This window comes from Aspergillus pseudoviridinutans, assembly GCF_018340605.1.
Source record: "Aspergillus pseudoviridinutans IFM 55266 DNA, scaffold_2, whole genome shotgun sequence".
NCBI lineage: Eukaryota > Fungi > Ascomycota > Eurotiomycetes > Eurotiales > Aspergillaceae > Aspergillus > Aspergillus pseudoviridinutans.
In genome coordinates, this window is record NW_025091282.1 from 219,725 (window position 1) to 235,854 (window position 16,130).

A 16,130-nucleotide genomic window follows, 5' to 3' on the forward strand; every position below is an offset into this window, starting at 1 on the left:
CGCACAGTCTGTTGACATTCAGGCTGCAGTGAGTGTTGGGGCTGCAGGATGCGGAGATCCATATGGGATAGATCATATATCACATTTGCGGACCCCGAACCAGCCCCTGTCACCCTGCAGGTGCGAGAGTTTGTCCTCCAAACTCAATTGCAGGATGATTGCATGGGTGGGGAATTTTATTGTTGATGGCTGTTGAACTGGGCTCCACGAAGTACTGTGCGGTGGCCAGACTGCTGCACAATTGGTTCCTGCGTGGATCTGTGGATGCGAACTATTGAAGCCTTCATCTCAGGCCCAGCCTCAGCATGATCGGGTTTTGAATGAGTTCCAGCAAGGAGCCCAACAGTGGCGTTGAGTGCTCCAAACAGGAATCGTGCAGCGAGTCTGCTTTGAAAACAATATCACCCAAAGACGGCTGCCAAAGGTATAAAAGGACAGTCGAATCCTGCTGTTCTGCTTCTCCATCAGCACAATCAAACAATCCATCCATCCATCCACTAAAACAATCTTCTCTCACTTTCTCGACGCTTCCAAGCAAACTCTCTACTTCAACCCATCATCAAAATGAAGTTCCTCGCTGTTGCCTCTCTCCTCGCTGCCACCGCTCTGGCTCTCCCCGGCGGTGCTCCCGTCGGAGCTCCTGTCGTCCACCCTGCCTTCGACAGCTCCAACCAGTACACTCTGCAGCAGGCCCAGAACAAGTGTGGCGACAAGGCCACTCTGTCTTGCTGCAACCATGCCTCCAAGGTCGGCGACACCACCGCCTTCAACTACGGCGCTTTGAACGGCCTTTTCGGCAACACCCTCAGCGGCCCTGAGGGTGTCGGTATCCTGTCTGGCTGCCAGAAGATCTCTGTCACCGGTAAGCAATCGTATCAAAAGTCGAGAGAAACTATACCTCTAACATTTTCCAGGCCTCATCGGTGCCAGCGACTTGCTCAATAACGAATGCCAGCAGAACGTTGCTTGCTGCCAGGACAACAAGTCCGAAGCTGTAAGTCATTTCAAGCTTTCCCTGGTTGGCGCTCTTCTAATGGTAATAATAGTCTGGCGGTCTCATCAACATTGCCACACCTGCCTGCGTTGCTCTCGACAGCATCGCCTAAGCCAGTCACGAGTGATGCCGTCGTCTCAAACCCTTGTTCAATATCTTCGAGATCACGGTTGCATATAGCACTTGGTGTACAACTGCATGGCTCCTGGCGGATAGAAAAATTTCTCTTCTTGATCAGATGATGGATAATCGATTCTCATTTGGACTGTTACTGTATCAGCTTAGTGCACTCTGTCCTATTGGACTAGAGAAGTGTTAATAATCGAGAATATACCTTACCCTTAATTGTCGCTTGCTTCTTAGTAGTGTAAATCAACTAGTCTCTCCAACATTTGCACTCATGGCCATAAGCAATTATATCTCTGTAAGCTGGTTTTTGGTTTGCAGGACGCAGTGCGCTCTAATAAACGTTTTGAGAGGGATTCATGCCCTTAGGAGATGCTATCCTAGAGAAGATCTCTGAAGAATGCGTCTAGAGAACCTCCATGAATCACCAAACCCTGGATACCAACACACTTACCTTGTACTTCTAAGTCTTCGCCTGCCTTCTGGTGAGGAATGTGCAGTACTAGGATATCATGGAAAGCGTCTGATTTTATATAGGTGGTGACATCATTTCATAAGTGCACCCTCAGTCAGAATATATATATATTTCGAGAGGGAGTGAAAAGCAACCCAACTCTAAGGACAAGTGGATATACGTTTGAAATAAATGGACTAAGCCAGTAGAACAGAGTTTAAATCATTTAGATAATTAGTGATCCCATATTCAATTCAATTTCGACGTTATGGATGAACAATCAAATAAATGGTCTTCTGCCTGAGGCCACCGGAATCGCACCCGAGTCCAACTCCCGAGCTCGCGGGAGTCTGGGACGCACTTCCTCTACCCACATAACCAGGACTGCATCAATTCCTGCACAAATTACCACCACTGCATGATACATATTATATAAATGAACAGCCTATCGCCTCTTAACCCACGCCCAGACGAAGAGTCAGAAAAACGTCCGAAGCGACGCAAAGTCGCGGTCGCATGCGATGAATGTCGCGCTCGGAAGGTCCGGTGCGACGGCATCCAACCCGGTAGGCTCGCTGACTTTCTTCCGACTTCCGCGTCTCCGTTGCTTCGGAATAAGAACCGCCTTGCTGACTGCGTCTCTCATTCTTGGTTCCTCAGTGTGCGGGCCTTGTACGAAGCGATCTGATGCGCGCTGCGTTTACACTGGTGAGCCGGAGAAACGCAGAGCCGTCCGCAAGTGAGTGTTTGCCTCAGGCACCACTTGGTTAATGGTTGACAGCTAATGTTGATTTCATGGGGCAGCTACATCGCTAGTTTGGAAAGTAAAATCAGACATCTAGAGAGTCCTGGTGGGCAGCAGGCATCACGTTATACGCAGGTCAGCATTCGATTCCTGTTTTCGCGTATATCACTGTTTTAACCTCTAAGTAGTCTACATCGCCATTCAATCAGGTCTCACCTTCAGTCCAGTCATCGGGACCACTCAGTCCATCACAAACGGTTCCCCACAACCGGTTCGATGGCAGGAACGGCTTCTCTGCAGGCGCTGGACGACAGCCAAGCAATGCAGTTTGTCGTAGTTTGGAACGTCCATTAGACACTGAAGGGAGAGATGATGGTGTGAATGCGATGATGGGTTCTCTGGAGGAGGAGCGCCAGACACAAGGCTTTTTTGGCAGCTCAAGTGCTACCAGTTTCATGCGTCAGATCAAAACAGCCGTGGAGAAGAAGGTGGACTCACCCAACCGCCGGACGTCCGAGTCCATATTGGGAACTGGGGCGCAATCGAGTCTGCCCAAGAGGACCGGGAGACCCTCGACCATATCCAACTATGTGCTTCCTCCAAGAAAGACTGCCGATAGCCTTATGGAAGTGTACTGGCGCTTTGTGTTTCCTCTCTATCCGCTGGTAGATAGCATGCATATGCGAGCGGAGTATAGCAAGCTCTGGACCGGAGAAACGCTCGACTCGGACGAGAATATGCTCATGTGCACATTCAACGTCATTTTCGCTTTGGCCTGCCAATTGGCTGATTTCATCCCGCCGGACGAGCGCGAAGCCTCTGCAGATGCTTTCTTCTGTCGCGCAAAAGACCTCCTACACTTCAACCTCTGGCACGGCGGCTCTGCTACTCTGATTCAATGCCTTCTGCTGATGGCTCAGTACCTGCAAAGCACCGACTCGGCACATCAATGCTGGATTGTCACTGGGTTAGCAATTCGGAACGCTCAAAGTCTGGGCCTGCACCTTCCACAAACCATTGCTTGTCTACCGAGCTTCCAAGAACAGCAACTCGCACGGAAGATCTGGCACGGATGTGTTCTTATGGACAGGGTTATCTCGATGACATTCGGACGACCAGCCATGATCTCCAAGGCATCCTGTGGCTCCGTTCCGCTGCCAGCCACAGTGGACGAAGAGTACATTCCCGCAGCTCTGGGTGGCGAAGTGAGACAACCCGCGGACCGTCCTTCGGTCATGGCGTTTTACCGAAAGTCCCTTGAGCTCTACGAGATTCTGAACGATATACTGCTCAGCCTCTATAAACCTGTTCCCGAAGAGAACCCAGAAGACATCTACGATTTCTACTTCAACAAAGGACCGGATGAAGGCGAACGTACCATCTTCGAGCTCGATCGAGCTCTCACCAAATGGACTCAAAGTCTACCGTCCCATCTCCGAGGAGATGTATCCTCCAGGCCTGAGGATGCGGTTTTCTACCACCAGAGTGTGGTTTTGAGGGCCCGGTAAGCTCCTTTCCGACCTAAATGGTATGCGAGCTGAACGTCACACCAGATTTCTACATGTCCGGATGCTTCTTTTCAGACCCATTTTGTCAAAGTATTGTACTGCTCGCGAGATTACACCCTACGATCCGCTTATCTCAGTGAATGATTCATTTCCCCAGCGAGTTGCGCAGCAGTGCTCTATCATCTGTGTCAAGGTCGCGCAAGAGGTTATTGAATTGATCCACAGCAACACCCCTGCTGACGGCTCTGCCGGTCCACTTCCAGCCTGGTGGTACAACATTCTTTGTAAGTCATATTAAAGTCTTCAATTGAGAATGTACTGACAGGAAAGATGTCTACACGGCAGCGACGGTCCTGATCGCCGGGCGCCTCCGATCCGCTATCCTCGAAGAAGTAACAGAAACAGCGATAACGCGATCCTGGAATTGCGCCCTTGACATATTGAGAAGCTACCACAGCTACAGCTCATCCGCTCGACGGTGCGTCGCAGCATTGGAGATCCTCTACGAAAGGGTTGTGTCCGAAGGACCACAACAGAATGAGCCGCCAACCCAAGCTCAAGTCAGCACTTCCAACGCCATGAACGACATGTCCCTTGGCGAAGACATGAATACGGACTTGCTTGATGGGTTCGATATGCCTGATTTCCAGGATATGTCGTGGCTGAATAGCGTGCCGAGTAATCTTTATTGAGTTGAATCCAGCCGCTACGCGACATGAAGTTATTCGCGTCCTGCCCAGGACTGAACATGCGGCCTAGGAACTGAACTGCAAGCAATTAGTGGTATTTTCGCCACCCCAGTAAAGACGAATACGGCTGGCTGCCCCGGCTCTGATCCGATGGAGGGGTAGTAAGCTGAACGATGTCGGTCTACGCCATCGCCCCAGCAAGCACCTGAATGCACCTGAATGCACCTGAATGCACCTGAATGCACATGGTGAGAATTTCTACCACAGTCATTCCTGTCCATGATCTTTGTCCTTCAACCGATCGGAAACGTCTGGCCCGGGTGACTCTAATCCACCCTTGGATCGACGTGTCGGCTTCGAATTAAGCCATGCAAATCAGTTTCTCAAGGGACCGAGTCGCGGTCGTTGCTGCAGTAGACGCCGGACAATGACTACCAGACTCATGGACGTGTTGGCACAACCCTCGATAATTCTTGAGGGGACCGCGTGGTATGACAATTCCAAAAGAAATGTCACTCACTCGATCGATTTCCCTCGCATTGTTTCTGTTGAGAGATTAGGCCGAAGTCGTGGCGTGTTCAAGCATAATGAAAGGACGACACGGTAAACACGAATTGGACGAGGGAACAAGGGCACAATGGGGCGGTGTTTGGCATTCTCTTGCCTCGTACTCCCCCGCAGCGGTGTTCGGTCTCAATCTACACCCTGGTCTGGCTCTCACGCTTCATCGGGTTAATGATGGCCGAATAATTTTTCCGTCGACTCCATGGAGCTACATTCTGGTCCCACAGTTTCCCCGCATTTCACCCATTTATCTGGGGTTCCGCAGCCCGCGGTCTTGGCCCGTTCCTTGATAGGCTAAGTCGCTAAACGGCGTCATCCCCTGAATGCGGCCTCTTGCTTGGGAGCTGCAGCGGAGCTTGAAGTTGCTTCTCAAGTGCCCTCGGGGCATTGCATGCCGCGATCATAAATATTGCCAGTCCAAGGCGGTTCAAATACTGCTCGGGGTCACTCCATGATTCCTGCGAGCGGGGTTCACGTCGCTGTCGATCAATTTGTTGACGGTTACCCTCCACAATGCGCTTCGCCATTTCTTTAGGTGCGGCGTGCGCCTGGGCTGGCGTTGCCCTGGCAGCGTTGCAGGTCGCCGAGGACAACAGCACTATCACCCTCAACAATGACCGTTTCAAAGCTGTTTGGAGCAAGAGCAAGGGATCAGTTGTGGATATGTTCCTCGATGGTCAGGACCTTCTGGGACCTCAATCCGGATCTACGGGTATCGGACCCTACCTCGACTGCTACTGCATCCCCTCTGGCTTCTACACAGCGGGCGCCACAAAACCGAGCATGCAGTATGTCGAAGGGACCGACTCGACCGGAACGAAATATGCGGGAGTCATCCTCAATGATACCTATACTCCTACTGGACAGCAGTTCCAGCAATACTGGTTCCTGCGCGACGGAGAGACAGGACTGCACATGTTTAGCCGTCTGGCTTATTACAACGAGACCACTCCCTTCCTTCGCAATCTCCAAGAATTCCGCACGCTCTTCCGACCCAACACGCAGTTGTGGACACATCTTACGTCCAGTGAGCTCCAGACAGCTCCACTGCCGAGCAAGAATGCCGTGAGCAAGGAGGTGGTCGTCCAGGACGCCACATGGAGATTTAACAACACCCCGGACGATGCATACTACACCCAATTTTCTGAGTATTTCACCAAGTACACGTTTTCGAACCGTAGGTCTCATTCTCTCACGTGGTATGGTTCGACCTAACAAGCTATAGAATGGCGTGGCAACGATGTTCACGGGCTTTACGGAGATGGCACGAACTCCAATGGCTCGACCTACGGCGCCTGGTTGGTCATGAATACAAAGGTTAGTATTGATTCAACCTATCAAGATGCCGTGCTAACGAGATGAGTAGGATACTTACTACGGAGTATGTCCCTCGGCCTTGGTTCATTGACAAAACTAACAAGATAGGGCCCACTCCACTCTGATCTGACCGTCGACGGTATTGTCTATAACTATATAGTCTCCAACCACCACGGTGAAGGTACGCCCAACATCACCAACGGCTTTGACCGGACATTCGGCCCTCAGTTTTACCTCTTTAATGGTGGCAGGAGCTCCACCTCTTCCCTTGAGGATTTGCGATCGGAAGCCGCGAAACTGGCTGATCCCGGCTGGAACGCCGAATTCTACGACTCAATCGCCAAGCACGTCGTCGGCTATGTGCCTTCCTCGAAGCGAGGCAGCGTCAACGGGCAGGTCCGCCTTCCGAAGGGCGCAACCAATCCTATTGCCATCCTTACTGTGGACGGCCAGTACTTCCAGGATAACAGCGTTGTTCCATCCTCGTACCAGTACTGGACGGACATTGACTCTAGCGGCAAGTTCAGCATCGGTCGCGTTGTTGAAGGCAAGTACCGCCTGACCGTCTACGCCGAAGGCATCTTCGGCGATTTTGTGCGCGATGGCGTGACCGTCAAGGCCGGCAAGACCACCACTGTGAACGAGAAATGGGTCGCTGAGTCCGCCGGCACTGAAGTCTGGCGCCTTGGTACCCCTGACAAGTCCTCGGGCGAGTTCCGCCATGGTATCGCGCGCGATCCCACCCACCCACTGCACCCGCCAGAGTACCTGATCTACTGGGGCGCATACGACTGGCAATCCGATTTCCCCAATGGCGTCGACTACAAGATCGGCAGCAGCAATCCCGCGACAGACTTCAACACGGTGCACTGGTCGGTGTTTGGCCCCACGCCCGACAATCCGGATGTCGAGTACAACACGACCCACGACTGGAAGATCAATTTCTCCTTAACGAAGAAGCAGCTCAGCAAGTCCAAGAAGGCTACCCTGACCATCCAGCTTGCCGGTGCCAAGACGGCCTCGGGCAACACGGATGTGTACAATCCCGCAGAACCGTACACCAACCTCTCCCATGAGAGCTACATCAACGACCAGAAAGAGCCCCTCTCCTTCGTGATTGGCTTCAACCAGTCGAGCAGCTGTATCGTGCGTTCTGCGGTCAGCTGCTACCAGGTCCGCTCACGGATGGAGTTCCCAACGGACTGGCTCAAGGTCGGCGATAATACCTTGACTCTCCATCTGCCGTACAACGCGACGGATACGGAGACTGCCGTTCTACCTGGAACCGTGTATGTGCAATACGACGCTCTGAGGTTAGAGTTGGATTAGAATAGGATACAACCCGACTGTAGTCTCCGAAATCAATTTTTATTCTCATCATCATGGTGCTTGGCAGGGTCTAAGTGTAGATCTGTAGTGGACTTATCACAATCATGTTAGAATGTAGATGGAAGATTCTAGCCAAATGAGGCGCGGAAATGAAAACCGTCCGGCCCTGCGTAGGTCTGCTAAGCTAGTACTACCGATTCGCTGTGGCCTGTCTATTGGGCTACGTGCATAATCATGCTGAGAGGGCGCACTAAACCCCTGCCCCTAGGCTAATAATGCCTGGCTAGGCTTCCTTTCTGCAACGGGAATTGCCGACTCCGCACGGCAAATCGAGTGGTGGAAAAAAAAAAGCGACATAGCCGGTCTGGGGTAAATAATGTTGGGGTCAGCCGAGACACCGACGCAGCCCTCAGGGGTCAAAGACCCTGAATATTGATGTTATGAAGTGCATTACTTGGCCCCTTGCTCTCTTTTGAATTGGTCGCTCTCCACGTTTCCCCGGAAGCAAGCTGCTGCACGGATATGCTTGTGCTTTTCTTCCGCCTTACAAGCTTTCTTCATATGACTTAGGTGTTGTTTCATTCCTGCAGAAATATATTTACCACCAATGGAGAAGGGCCAGAGTGGGACTATGATGGGGTATTGGAGGAGAAACGATGAACAGCTCCTCTTTGCAGCCTAGAGGGGAACTAAAGCTCTTCATAGTGCCGGAAACGAGGTCGCCAGGTATAGGCGTGGTATTCTGTATATAAGGGATCAGCGAGCAGAGGAGCAGTGATTGTCTGCAAACCATCAACAAAGCTTTTCTTTGTGCAATTGCCATCATAATGTTGAAACTAATCGGCTCTCTCGTGCTTCTTGCCTCTGCGGCCGAGGTGATTGCCTCTCCCGTCGCTGAGCCAGTTATCGCGCCATCTAGGACTCTGGAGAAGCGCGCGACTTGCACGTTCTCTGGGTCCAGCGGTGCCGCTTCTGCGATGGCCTCTCAGAAGGCCTGCTCAACTATCGTCCTGTCGAACGTCGCTGTTCCCGCTGGCACGACGCTGGATCTCAGTAGTCTGGCAGATGGTACCACAGTAGGGACCCCATCTTTACCCAATCCATCTAGACAATGTTCTAATTACCTTAGGTCATCTTCGAGGGCGAAACCACCTGGGGCTACCAAGCGTGGTCGGGCCCCCTGCTGCAGATATCCGGCAACAACATCAAGGTGCAGGGTGCGTCGGGTGCGACTCTGAACCCCGACGGCGCCCGCTGGTGGGACGGCAAGGGTGGCAGTGGCGGGGTGACGAAGCCCAAATTCTTCGCTGCGCACGGTCTCACCTCGTCGTCCATCACCAATCTGCATATCCTGAACACCCCTTTGCAGGCGGTCAGCATCAATGGATGCAACGGCCTGACCATCACCGACATGACGATTGACGATTCCGCCGGTGACTCTCAGGGAGGCCACAACACCGACGGCTTCGATATTGGATCCAGCTCCAACGTTGTCATTACAGGCGCGAAGGTCTACAACCAGGATGACTGTGTTGCTGTCAACTCTGGCACGGGTATCACCTTTAGCGGTGGGCTCTGCTCCGGTGGCCATGGCTTGTCGATCGGCAGCGTTGGTGGCCGCTCCGATAATACCGTCGATACCGTGTCCTTTACGAACTCCCAGGTCACGAAATCTGCCAACGGTACGTTCATCCGATGTTTCAACAGACGTACACTACTAAATATGGCACAGGTATCCGCGTCAAGGCCACCGTAGGCGACACCGGTACAATCAAGGGAGTCACCTATTCAGGAATCACCCTGAGCTCCATCAGCAAGTCAGTTCCCTCTAACTCACCTATATAGCCGACGGGAATACAAGCTAACAGCATCAAGGTACGGTGTTCTCATCGAGCAGAACTACAACGGCGGCGATCTCAAAGGCAGCCCGACCTCCGGCATCCCCATCACCAACCTGATCGTCGAGAACATCAGTGGTGCAGGCGCTGTTTCGTCAAGCGGGTACAATGTCGCTATCGTCTGTGGCAGTGGGGCCTGCTCGAATTGGACCTGGACGAACGTCGATGTGACTGGCGGCAAGACCTACGGTAACTGCAGCAATGTTCCCAGCGTTGCCCATTGCTAGATGATGTGGATACGGCGATACCTAGCTCAACTTGGTCGCCTGTATTAGTGATGCTCTATTGCTTGGTATTACTAGTTTCTCTATAGTCTAGCTAGTCACAGGATCTATTATACACTGCACTATCTGGCGAAGCTACTTGTATTTCAGAAGAAGCATTGAGGTTACGACATGTCCAGACAATGTGATTAGTATCAATTCCCTAGCTTTGATACAGGAGCCTCTAAACCGCAAACGCACTCGGAAGTGAAATACTAGACTCTCTTCAAAAAAAAAGTTCCACAGCCGGGCACGAAGAAGGTTAACCAACAGCCGTTGACGTTCTCAACCATCTGTGTCCTGTGGACTTTGCCCTGGTTGAGAGGGAAAGAGCCGTGGGAGAGTTCAGTCACTCCTGATATGGACTTGGTGGGAATGACCTCTACTTTTTGGTTGCTATGGAAGGCACCTCGTCGGAATAAGACTATCCCTCCAGTACATGGCCTCTTGGCTTTGGAACTTCCTGTATCGTTCACAACTGTGATAAGCTCTCAAGTCACCTAAGCAGCTTTTTGTTATCCTTCTCAGGGTCTTTCCCACGCTTCATGGTGCTGTAGTGCAGGCTTTATACCAAAGCTGCGTTCATCTCAGCAAGAGTGCCCTGAAGGAAGATGAAGATGTGCGAAAATCCACATCACCAAATGTAGTGGGTAAGAGAATGCAAAGAAGGAATTCAGCGTGCATGAGTGTGAAGATGTGAAAAAGCGCGTACTGCTCCACTCCCTCTTGACATTCTCTGATATAAAAAACAGGCCACCGAAAGTCATTTCTCCTTCCTCGTTCTATCTCTCAGATCCGCAAACATGGATCAGCTTCCCTTTGAGATCAAGCGCATGATATGTGCATCAGTAAGTCTTCCATTTCCTCAATGAATGAGCCCACTGACATAAGACACCTAGGCTATGGAAACCAGCCGGAAGACTTTGCAAGAGTTAAGTCTTGTGGACCGTGCCTGGTACCAGGCTGCCGTGCCTCTCCTGTACCAAAGACTGCAGCTATGCCTCACTACGACGGCGGAACTTCAAGCAGACGTTGAACAGCTGCTGAAACATCCCCTGCGCAAGCAATACCTTCGATACCTGCGTGATCTGGACCTCGTCGGGCGAAGCGGGAAGCAAAGCCTCCAACTAGCTGCTTTGCAGGAAGACGAAGAGGGACCTATCATGCTGGATGATTTCCTCGATCGTGAGCTCTGGCAAAGGCACACTTTCCGGCTTTGTCGCAGGGAAACCACTACCCCCGACTATGCCCCGCTCGCTAGGTTCATCGCGGCCGTGTCGAACCTGAGAGAGGTGAACTGGGTGCGTGCTCTGCGCTTCCCACAAGAAGTTCTGGACGCTCTACACAAATACCACCCTTCCTGCAAGCTGAACCTGCTCTATTTCTACCTCCAAGCTTGGAAATACCAAGGTCTTAGCGATAGGGATATGGCCGTGGTCACCTCGCAGTGCCTCCACTCGATCCGCTGCTATTACTATCGCAACGCCGGAAATGACGAGGTGATCGAGTCGGCCATCCTGCGCTCACTGTCTCTGGCTCCAAATTTGAAAAAGATCGATCTCGTACTGGTGCCAGAGATTGACTTTGTCGACCAGCGTATCTACGCCTTCGAGCCGACTGATGGAGCATCCAATACCGTTGCCCGTCTCGAAACCTTGTCCTTTTCCCTAAACACCCCGATGTCTGTCCAGCGCTTCGACCGATGGTGTCAGAATACAGACATAGCACATCTGCGTACATTGAGCATCGGCCGTATTGATGAACCCACACTAGCTCGAACGATTTGCGCGGCTGCACCGTCCTTTCAGCGTCTCGAACGGCTCTCACTCAACCTACGGGCGACCCCCAGGAGAAGCCTCGAGTACTGGCGCTCAGTGGAAGAGATGATGAAGGCATTGCCACCGCTCAAGGGTCTCTGGCTGGTTGGGAACCGCAACGCATCCTTCATCAGCAAGGTCTTGTCCAGACACGGTGCCTCCCTAAAGAGCCTCGGACTAGACTCACGCAACATTCACCACAATGTCCACATGCAGGGACAGACCCGTCCATACTACAACGCGCAGGAAATTGCCCGTTTTGCGAAAAAGTGCCCCGTCCTCCGAGAGCTGCACCTCACTGTCCACCGCGTGCAGGGTCTAGCTCCCGAGGTAAAGGTTTACAAAGCGCTCGGTCGTTTCCCTTCTCTGGTGCACCTCTGCGTAAAGCTCGATTGCTTCCCCAGTGCAGGCAACCCTCATGACAATGTAGATCCTTCCCCTCTACCGGTCCATCTCGCCGTTTACGGCTCTGCTAAAGTCCGGGAAATCAGAGCATTGTACATCAACGCAGTCATTGATGATCGCTTGGCGGAGAGCATATTCAATACCATACTCTCATCCCAATCCACCAGGCGCTTCGCCAGTCTCAGGCTTGTTCCAACCAGCGAACTCCGACCTGAGGCCCCTCCATTACGCGTACCAATCCCTTACCATGTTCACTTTTTGCACTGTTTCGCGGTGACCAGATCCTCCAATTCTGAACCTGGGGTGCTCGACATCAAGCGGTTTAGCACACGCTCCAAGTGCTCCGCACGGAATCCGCCCCCCTTTTCGAGCTACTACTGCCTTTACTACATTTCGAAATGGATTTGGGCCAATGATATCACGAGCTTCCCGTTGCAGGATGCATGACTCGACCATGGCATGTCTGAATTATACTCGTCGTTGGTAGTCGCGAAAGGAACTTAGGGGACTACTTCAGAGTCTGCGCGGGATGCATCTTCTCTACTCCTTGATCTGTTTACCAGCACAATTGGCGCACGCAATTCTTGAGATATCTTGCAGTGAGAAGGATGGCTTGGCTTGTCGGATGAGATAATTGAATACCTAGACTGTCCGCAGAGCTTGATATTGAATATTTGGGAAGTATGGAAACCGCGCTGCCACAACAGCGTAGGTGAACTCGAAATCCAAATATGTAGCTTCGTCTAGGTGGATCTACACAGTTAGTAGCAGGCTTGTCTATTGCAGAAAGTCGTTTGTTTTAGATGATTCAATGGAGCTCGTTGACATTTGTATTTGTTCTTCCATACCCCAAGAAGACCCAAAGTTGAAAAGTGTGTCAGATGTGAAAAGCGCTTACTGCTTCACTCCCTCTTGACATCCTCTGATATAAAAGGCATATCAACGAACGTCATTGTTCGACGCGCTCGACCAGAGCCGTACCCCGCCAAGTGTTCCTGCAAAGGAACAATGGACGAGTTACCCACAAATGGAAGCGAACTACCAAGCTCAAAGACGCTGAACGACGTTCGAGCTAGAGCGAATGGAACAAGCGGCAGGCAAGTAAAAAATATAGCGGGTGTTAKGGAGTTTTGATCTGTCTACGGCTTGCCGTCTAGTGTTCTTGACCAACTGGCACGGGTTTGTAATTTGGGTCTCTTAATCACTAACGTCAATCCTCTCGTCGCGAAACGCATGGTGTAGCGAAACAGATTTGACTTTGAGATCTCCCATAATTTTTCCCACAGATGTATACGGCTATAATTGATGTCCATAATTTTACGGCTATTGAACTCTTATATATTAGTTCCTGACGAAGAAACTCGTGGTGGTTATGGTGCTGTTTATGGATTCGTCAACGCCGCTTTTCGCCCCTTCAGCAATGCATCCCTGTCTAGTCGTAGAGAAAAAGGTTTAGTGTTATTTCGGAGGCCTAGAAAGGAAGTCTAACTTACACCTAGTGGAGTGGAGAGGGATATCTTGGACTTGATATGTACCGAAGGCTGGTGAGAAATGGGTAGAAGTCTCTCACAGCATGCCCTAGCGCCGATACTACTCAGCTTATACTCGTAACCACATAAGTAGCTGCTGTCCAGCATCAGCACCTATCTCTAAAGGCCTGTATCCAAACAGCCAGTCTTTCATCACGCGCGCCTGCACAAGTCCACTTATGTATAAGTGTAGGCTGATCGAAAACCAGACAAAGGTCCAGCTATACCCGACCACCTTCTCAAAATATTTGCTCTTTCCGGAGATGCTAGTTTTCTTCCATGCCCAGCGCACCAGATCCTCCGCTACGATGGCCAAAGGCTGCGACATGAAGAAGGCCAGCTCGCCCATGTCGTGACGGGTGACATTGAACATCTGGGCCTGGTGGAAAAGGCAGCTTATCCCAAACGAGATGAACAATTGGCTGTAGCGGGACGCTAGACCACCCTTGCGGAGACGTAGGAGACGAACAAGACGTTTTGCTGGTTGAGATAGCAGCTACATGTTCTGTTAGCACGAGCATCTCTTGGATTGCAGTTGTCTCGAGATTCTACTCACCCTGCGGCATACCTGGTGATAGGTTGCACTGCATATGTGTCAGTAAGCATCTCTCTTAGCATCATTATGTAGGGTTCGGCACATACCTCCACATCTGCCTCACACTCCATGCGTCTTTCAATGGCCCCATGAGAGGCGGCCATTCCCAAGTTTCTGTCGCTCCTGACGCAACACCCAGGGCAGCCGCGAGTCGATACGCACAATTCAACCTATCCCATACCCACACCGCACCCGACCATCCCACGATGGCATTGACGACAACTGTCTTGAGTAGCTCATCTGATCTAATTTGCGCTCTTAAGGCACATCCTAGACCCAGTCCGGCCAACGCTCCCATAGATTGCACGTAGTGGAACACCGCCCACCACATTTGCCAGCCCACGTACTGCCGCCTTGGCAGCTTTGCATACGGATCCGCAGGAACACCTTTCACCTGCCAATTCCATCCAATTCCCCTATGCACAGGCAGCATCAGCCGGAAGGCCCACTTCACACGCTGTGAGAATGTCGTTAAATCCTCCCAGCGCTGGCCCTGGGCGGTAATAACGCGCCCCTCATCCCCACGCTCTTCATCTGTAAGTTGGCGGCCAATAAACGCAGGCGCGTCCTTGCCATCTCTTGGCGTAAGGAAAACAAAGTCAAGGTACCACAGCGGAATGGCAATGAAATGGCTGTTGTTGTAGTAATCTGAAGAGGGGTCACCAGTGGTGAAGCACGGCCAGCTGGCGCATAAGTAGAGCAAGAAAGGCCAGGTGGAGAAGGCGGCGAAGCCTTTGTTTTCTACTAGAAAAGGTACCAGGGAGAGTCCGAGACAGCCAGGCGTGTAGTAGCTGGGAAGGGGTCTGCGCTCTGAGAGAGCGGGATAGAGGGACGCAACGATATCCATAAGAACAAATGCAACGTTTCAACAAAATCGAGGACGATTGATCGGTTGATTGACTGCTGACTGACTGACTGACTGACTGACTGATTAAGTTGAGTCCTGCCCCGCTTTTGGCCGCTCGTAGTCAGCAGCTATGCCCGTCGCAGGCCAAGGCGCTGTGGGAGGCCTAAAGGCATGAGGCTGCAAGAAATCTTGCCGATTACTTCCGTGCCGCGAAGTGCCTCGATAGACAGCCACGTAGTGCCCTGACGCTGAGTAGCGTGTCGCGTATCTGGCTGGGTCGAAAAGATGGGAGCTGACTCGGAAAATCGTTTTTGAGATTCATTATGAAGTCCACGTTACAACCACACAACCTGCGAGAACTTTCTCTTCGCTTGTCACCTGGTGGAGCCTTCAAGAACTTGAGAATTCCAGGCAACTAAAAATAGATGGGGTCTGGCTCATTCCCACCTCAGACCGTGCCGGGGCCGCTGCGCTCGCTTTCGTTCCCGTTCCATTCCCCACTACTATTACCATAGGAAGCTAATATGGACCGCGCCAGTCAAGTCCTTCCGATGGTCTCCCCGTAGCTCAGCCTTGCACCTACCGTGGCCTAGCAAGACATGGCGATGTCGCTTACGCTACCGTGTGGCATCGAGCCATCTGTTTACTACGCACCGTTGGCGCACCGCAATTGTTGAGATACCTTGCAGTGAGAAGGATGGATTCGCTTGGAGATGTGATATTTGAATACCTACACTGTCCATAGAGCTTATTTTTGAATTTATGAGGAATGGAAACTGCGCTGCCACAAGGGTGTAGGTGAACTCGAAACCCAAATATGTAGCTTCCTCTAGGTGGATCTACACAGTTAGTATCAGGCTTGTTTGTTGCAGATGTTCCTTTGTATTAGGGGATGATGATTTGATGAAGTTCGTTGACATTTGTATTTCTTTCTTCCATACCGCAAGAAGACTCGAAGGTTATGGGCATGCTCTACACATGATCCAGAACGAGCCTTAGTTCAAGCATCTAAACATTCAAATTCTATCTGTCATGTATCCCCCTTCTGTG

General features: G+C 51.6%; 6 protein-coding genes across 6 annotated transcripts; 5 read left to right on the forward strand and 1 right to left on the reverse strand.

Moving 5' to 3' along the window:
* Positions 1–564: 564 nt before the first annotated feature.
* Asppvi_002131 (hydrophobin family protein) lies at positions 565–1,106 on the forward strand (the record flags this gene model as incomplete). Its single annotated transcript, XM_043298124.1, has 3 exons — positions 565–862; positions 915–994; positions 1,047–1,106. The coding sequence occupies 3 exons, from the start codon at positions 565–567 to the stop codon at positions 1,104–1,106; spliced, it is 438 nt and encodes a 145-aa protein (XP_043154059.1).
* A 1,602-nt stretch (positions 1,107–2,708) lies between these two features.
* On the forward strand, positions 2,709–4,519 carry Asppvi_002132 (transcription factor domain-containing protein; the record flags this gene model as incomplete). Its single annotated transcript, XM_043298125.1, has 3 exons — positions 2,709–3,823; positions 3,873–4,111; positions 4,158–4,519. 3 exons carry the CDS (start codon positions 2,709–2,711, stop codon positions 4,517–4,519), a joined length of 1,716 nt encoding a protein of 571 aa, XP_043154060.1.
* A 1,074-nt stretch (positions 4,520–5,593) lies between these two features.
* Positions 5,594–7,726, forward strand: rglB (polysaccharide lyase family 4 protein; the record flags this gene model as incomplete). The annotated part of the gene is made up of 3 exons (XM_043298126.1): positions 5,594–6,257; positions 6,306–6,397; positions 6,506–7,726. 3 exons carry the CDS (start codon positions 5,594–5,596, stop codon positions 7,724–7,726), a joined length of 1,977 nt encoding a protein of 658 aa, XP_043154061.1.
* An 827-nt stretch (positions 7,727–8,553) lies between these two features.
* Positions 8,554–9,851, forward strand: Asppvi_002134 (glycoside hydrolase family 28 protein; the record flags this gene model as incomplete). The annotated part of the gene is made up of 4 exons (XM_043298127.1): positions 8,554–8,802; positions 8,856–9,408; positions 9,459–9,543; positions 9,602–9,851. The coding sequence occupies 4 exons, from the start codon at positions 8,554–8,556 to the stop codon at positions 9,849–9,851; spliced, it is 1,137 nt and encodes a 378-aa protein (XP_043154062.1).
* Positions 9,852–10,690: 839 nt separating this feature from the next.
* Positions 10,691–12,556, forward strand: Asppvi_002135 (uncharacterized protein; the record flags this gene model as incomplete). Its single annotated transcript, XM_043298128.1, has 2 exons — positions 10,691–10,735; positions 10,787–12,556. The coding sequence occupies 2 exons, from the start codon at positions 10,691–10,693 to the stop codon at positions 12,554–12,556; spliced, it is 1,815 nt and encodes a 604-aa protein (XP_043154063.1).
* Positions 12,557–13,708: 1,152 nt separating this feature from the next.
* Asppvi_002136 (wax synthase family protein) lies at positions 13,709–15,080 on the reverse strand (the record flags this gene model as incomplete). The annotated part of the gene is made up of 3 exons (XM_043298129.1): positions 13,709–14,134; positions 14,195–14,222; positions 14,281–15,080. The coding sequence occupies 3 exons, from the start codon at positions 15,078–15,080 to the stop codon at positions 13,709–13,711; spliced, it is 1,254 nt and encodes a 417-aa protein (XP_043154064.1).
* Positions 15,081–16,130: the final 1,050 nt, after the last annotated feature.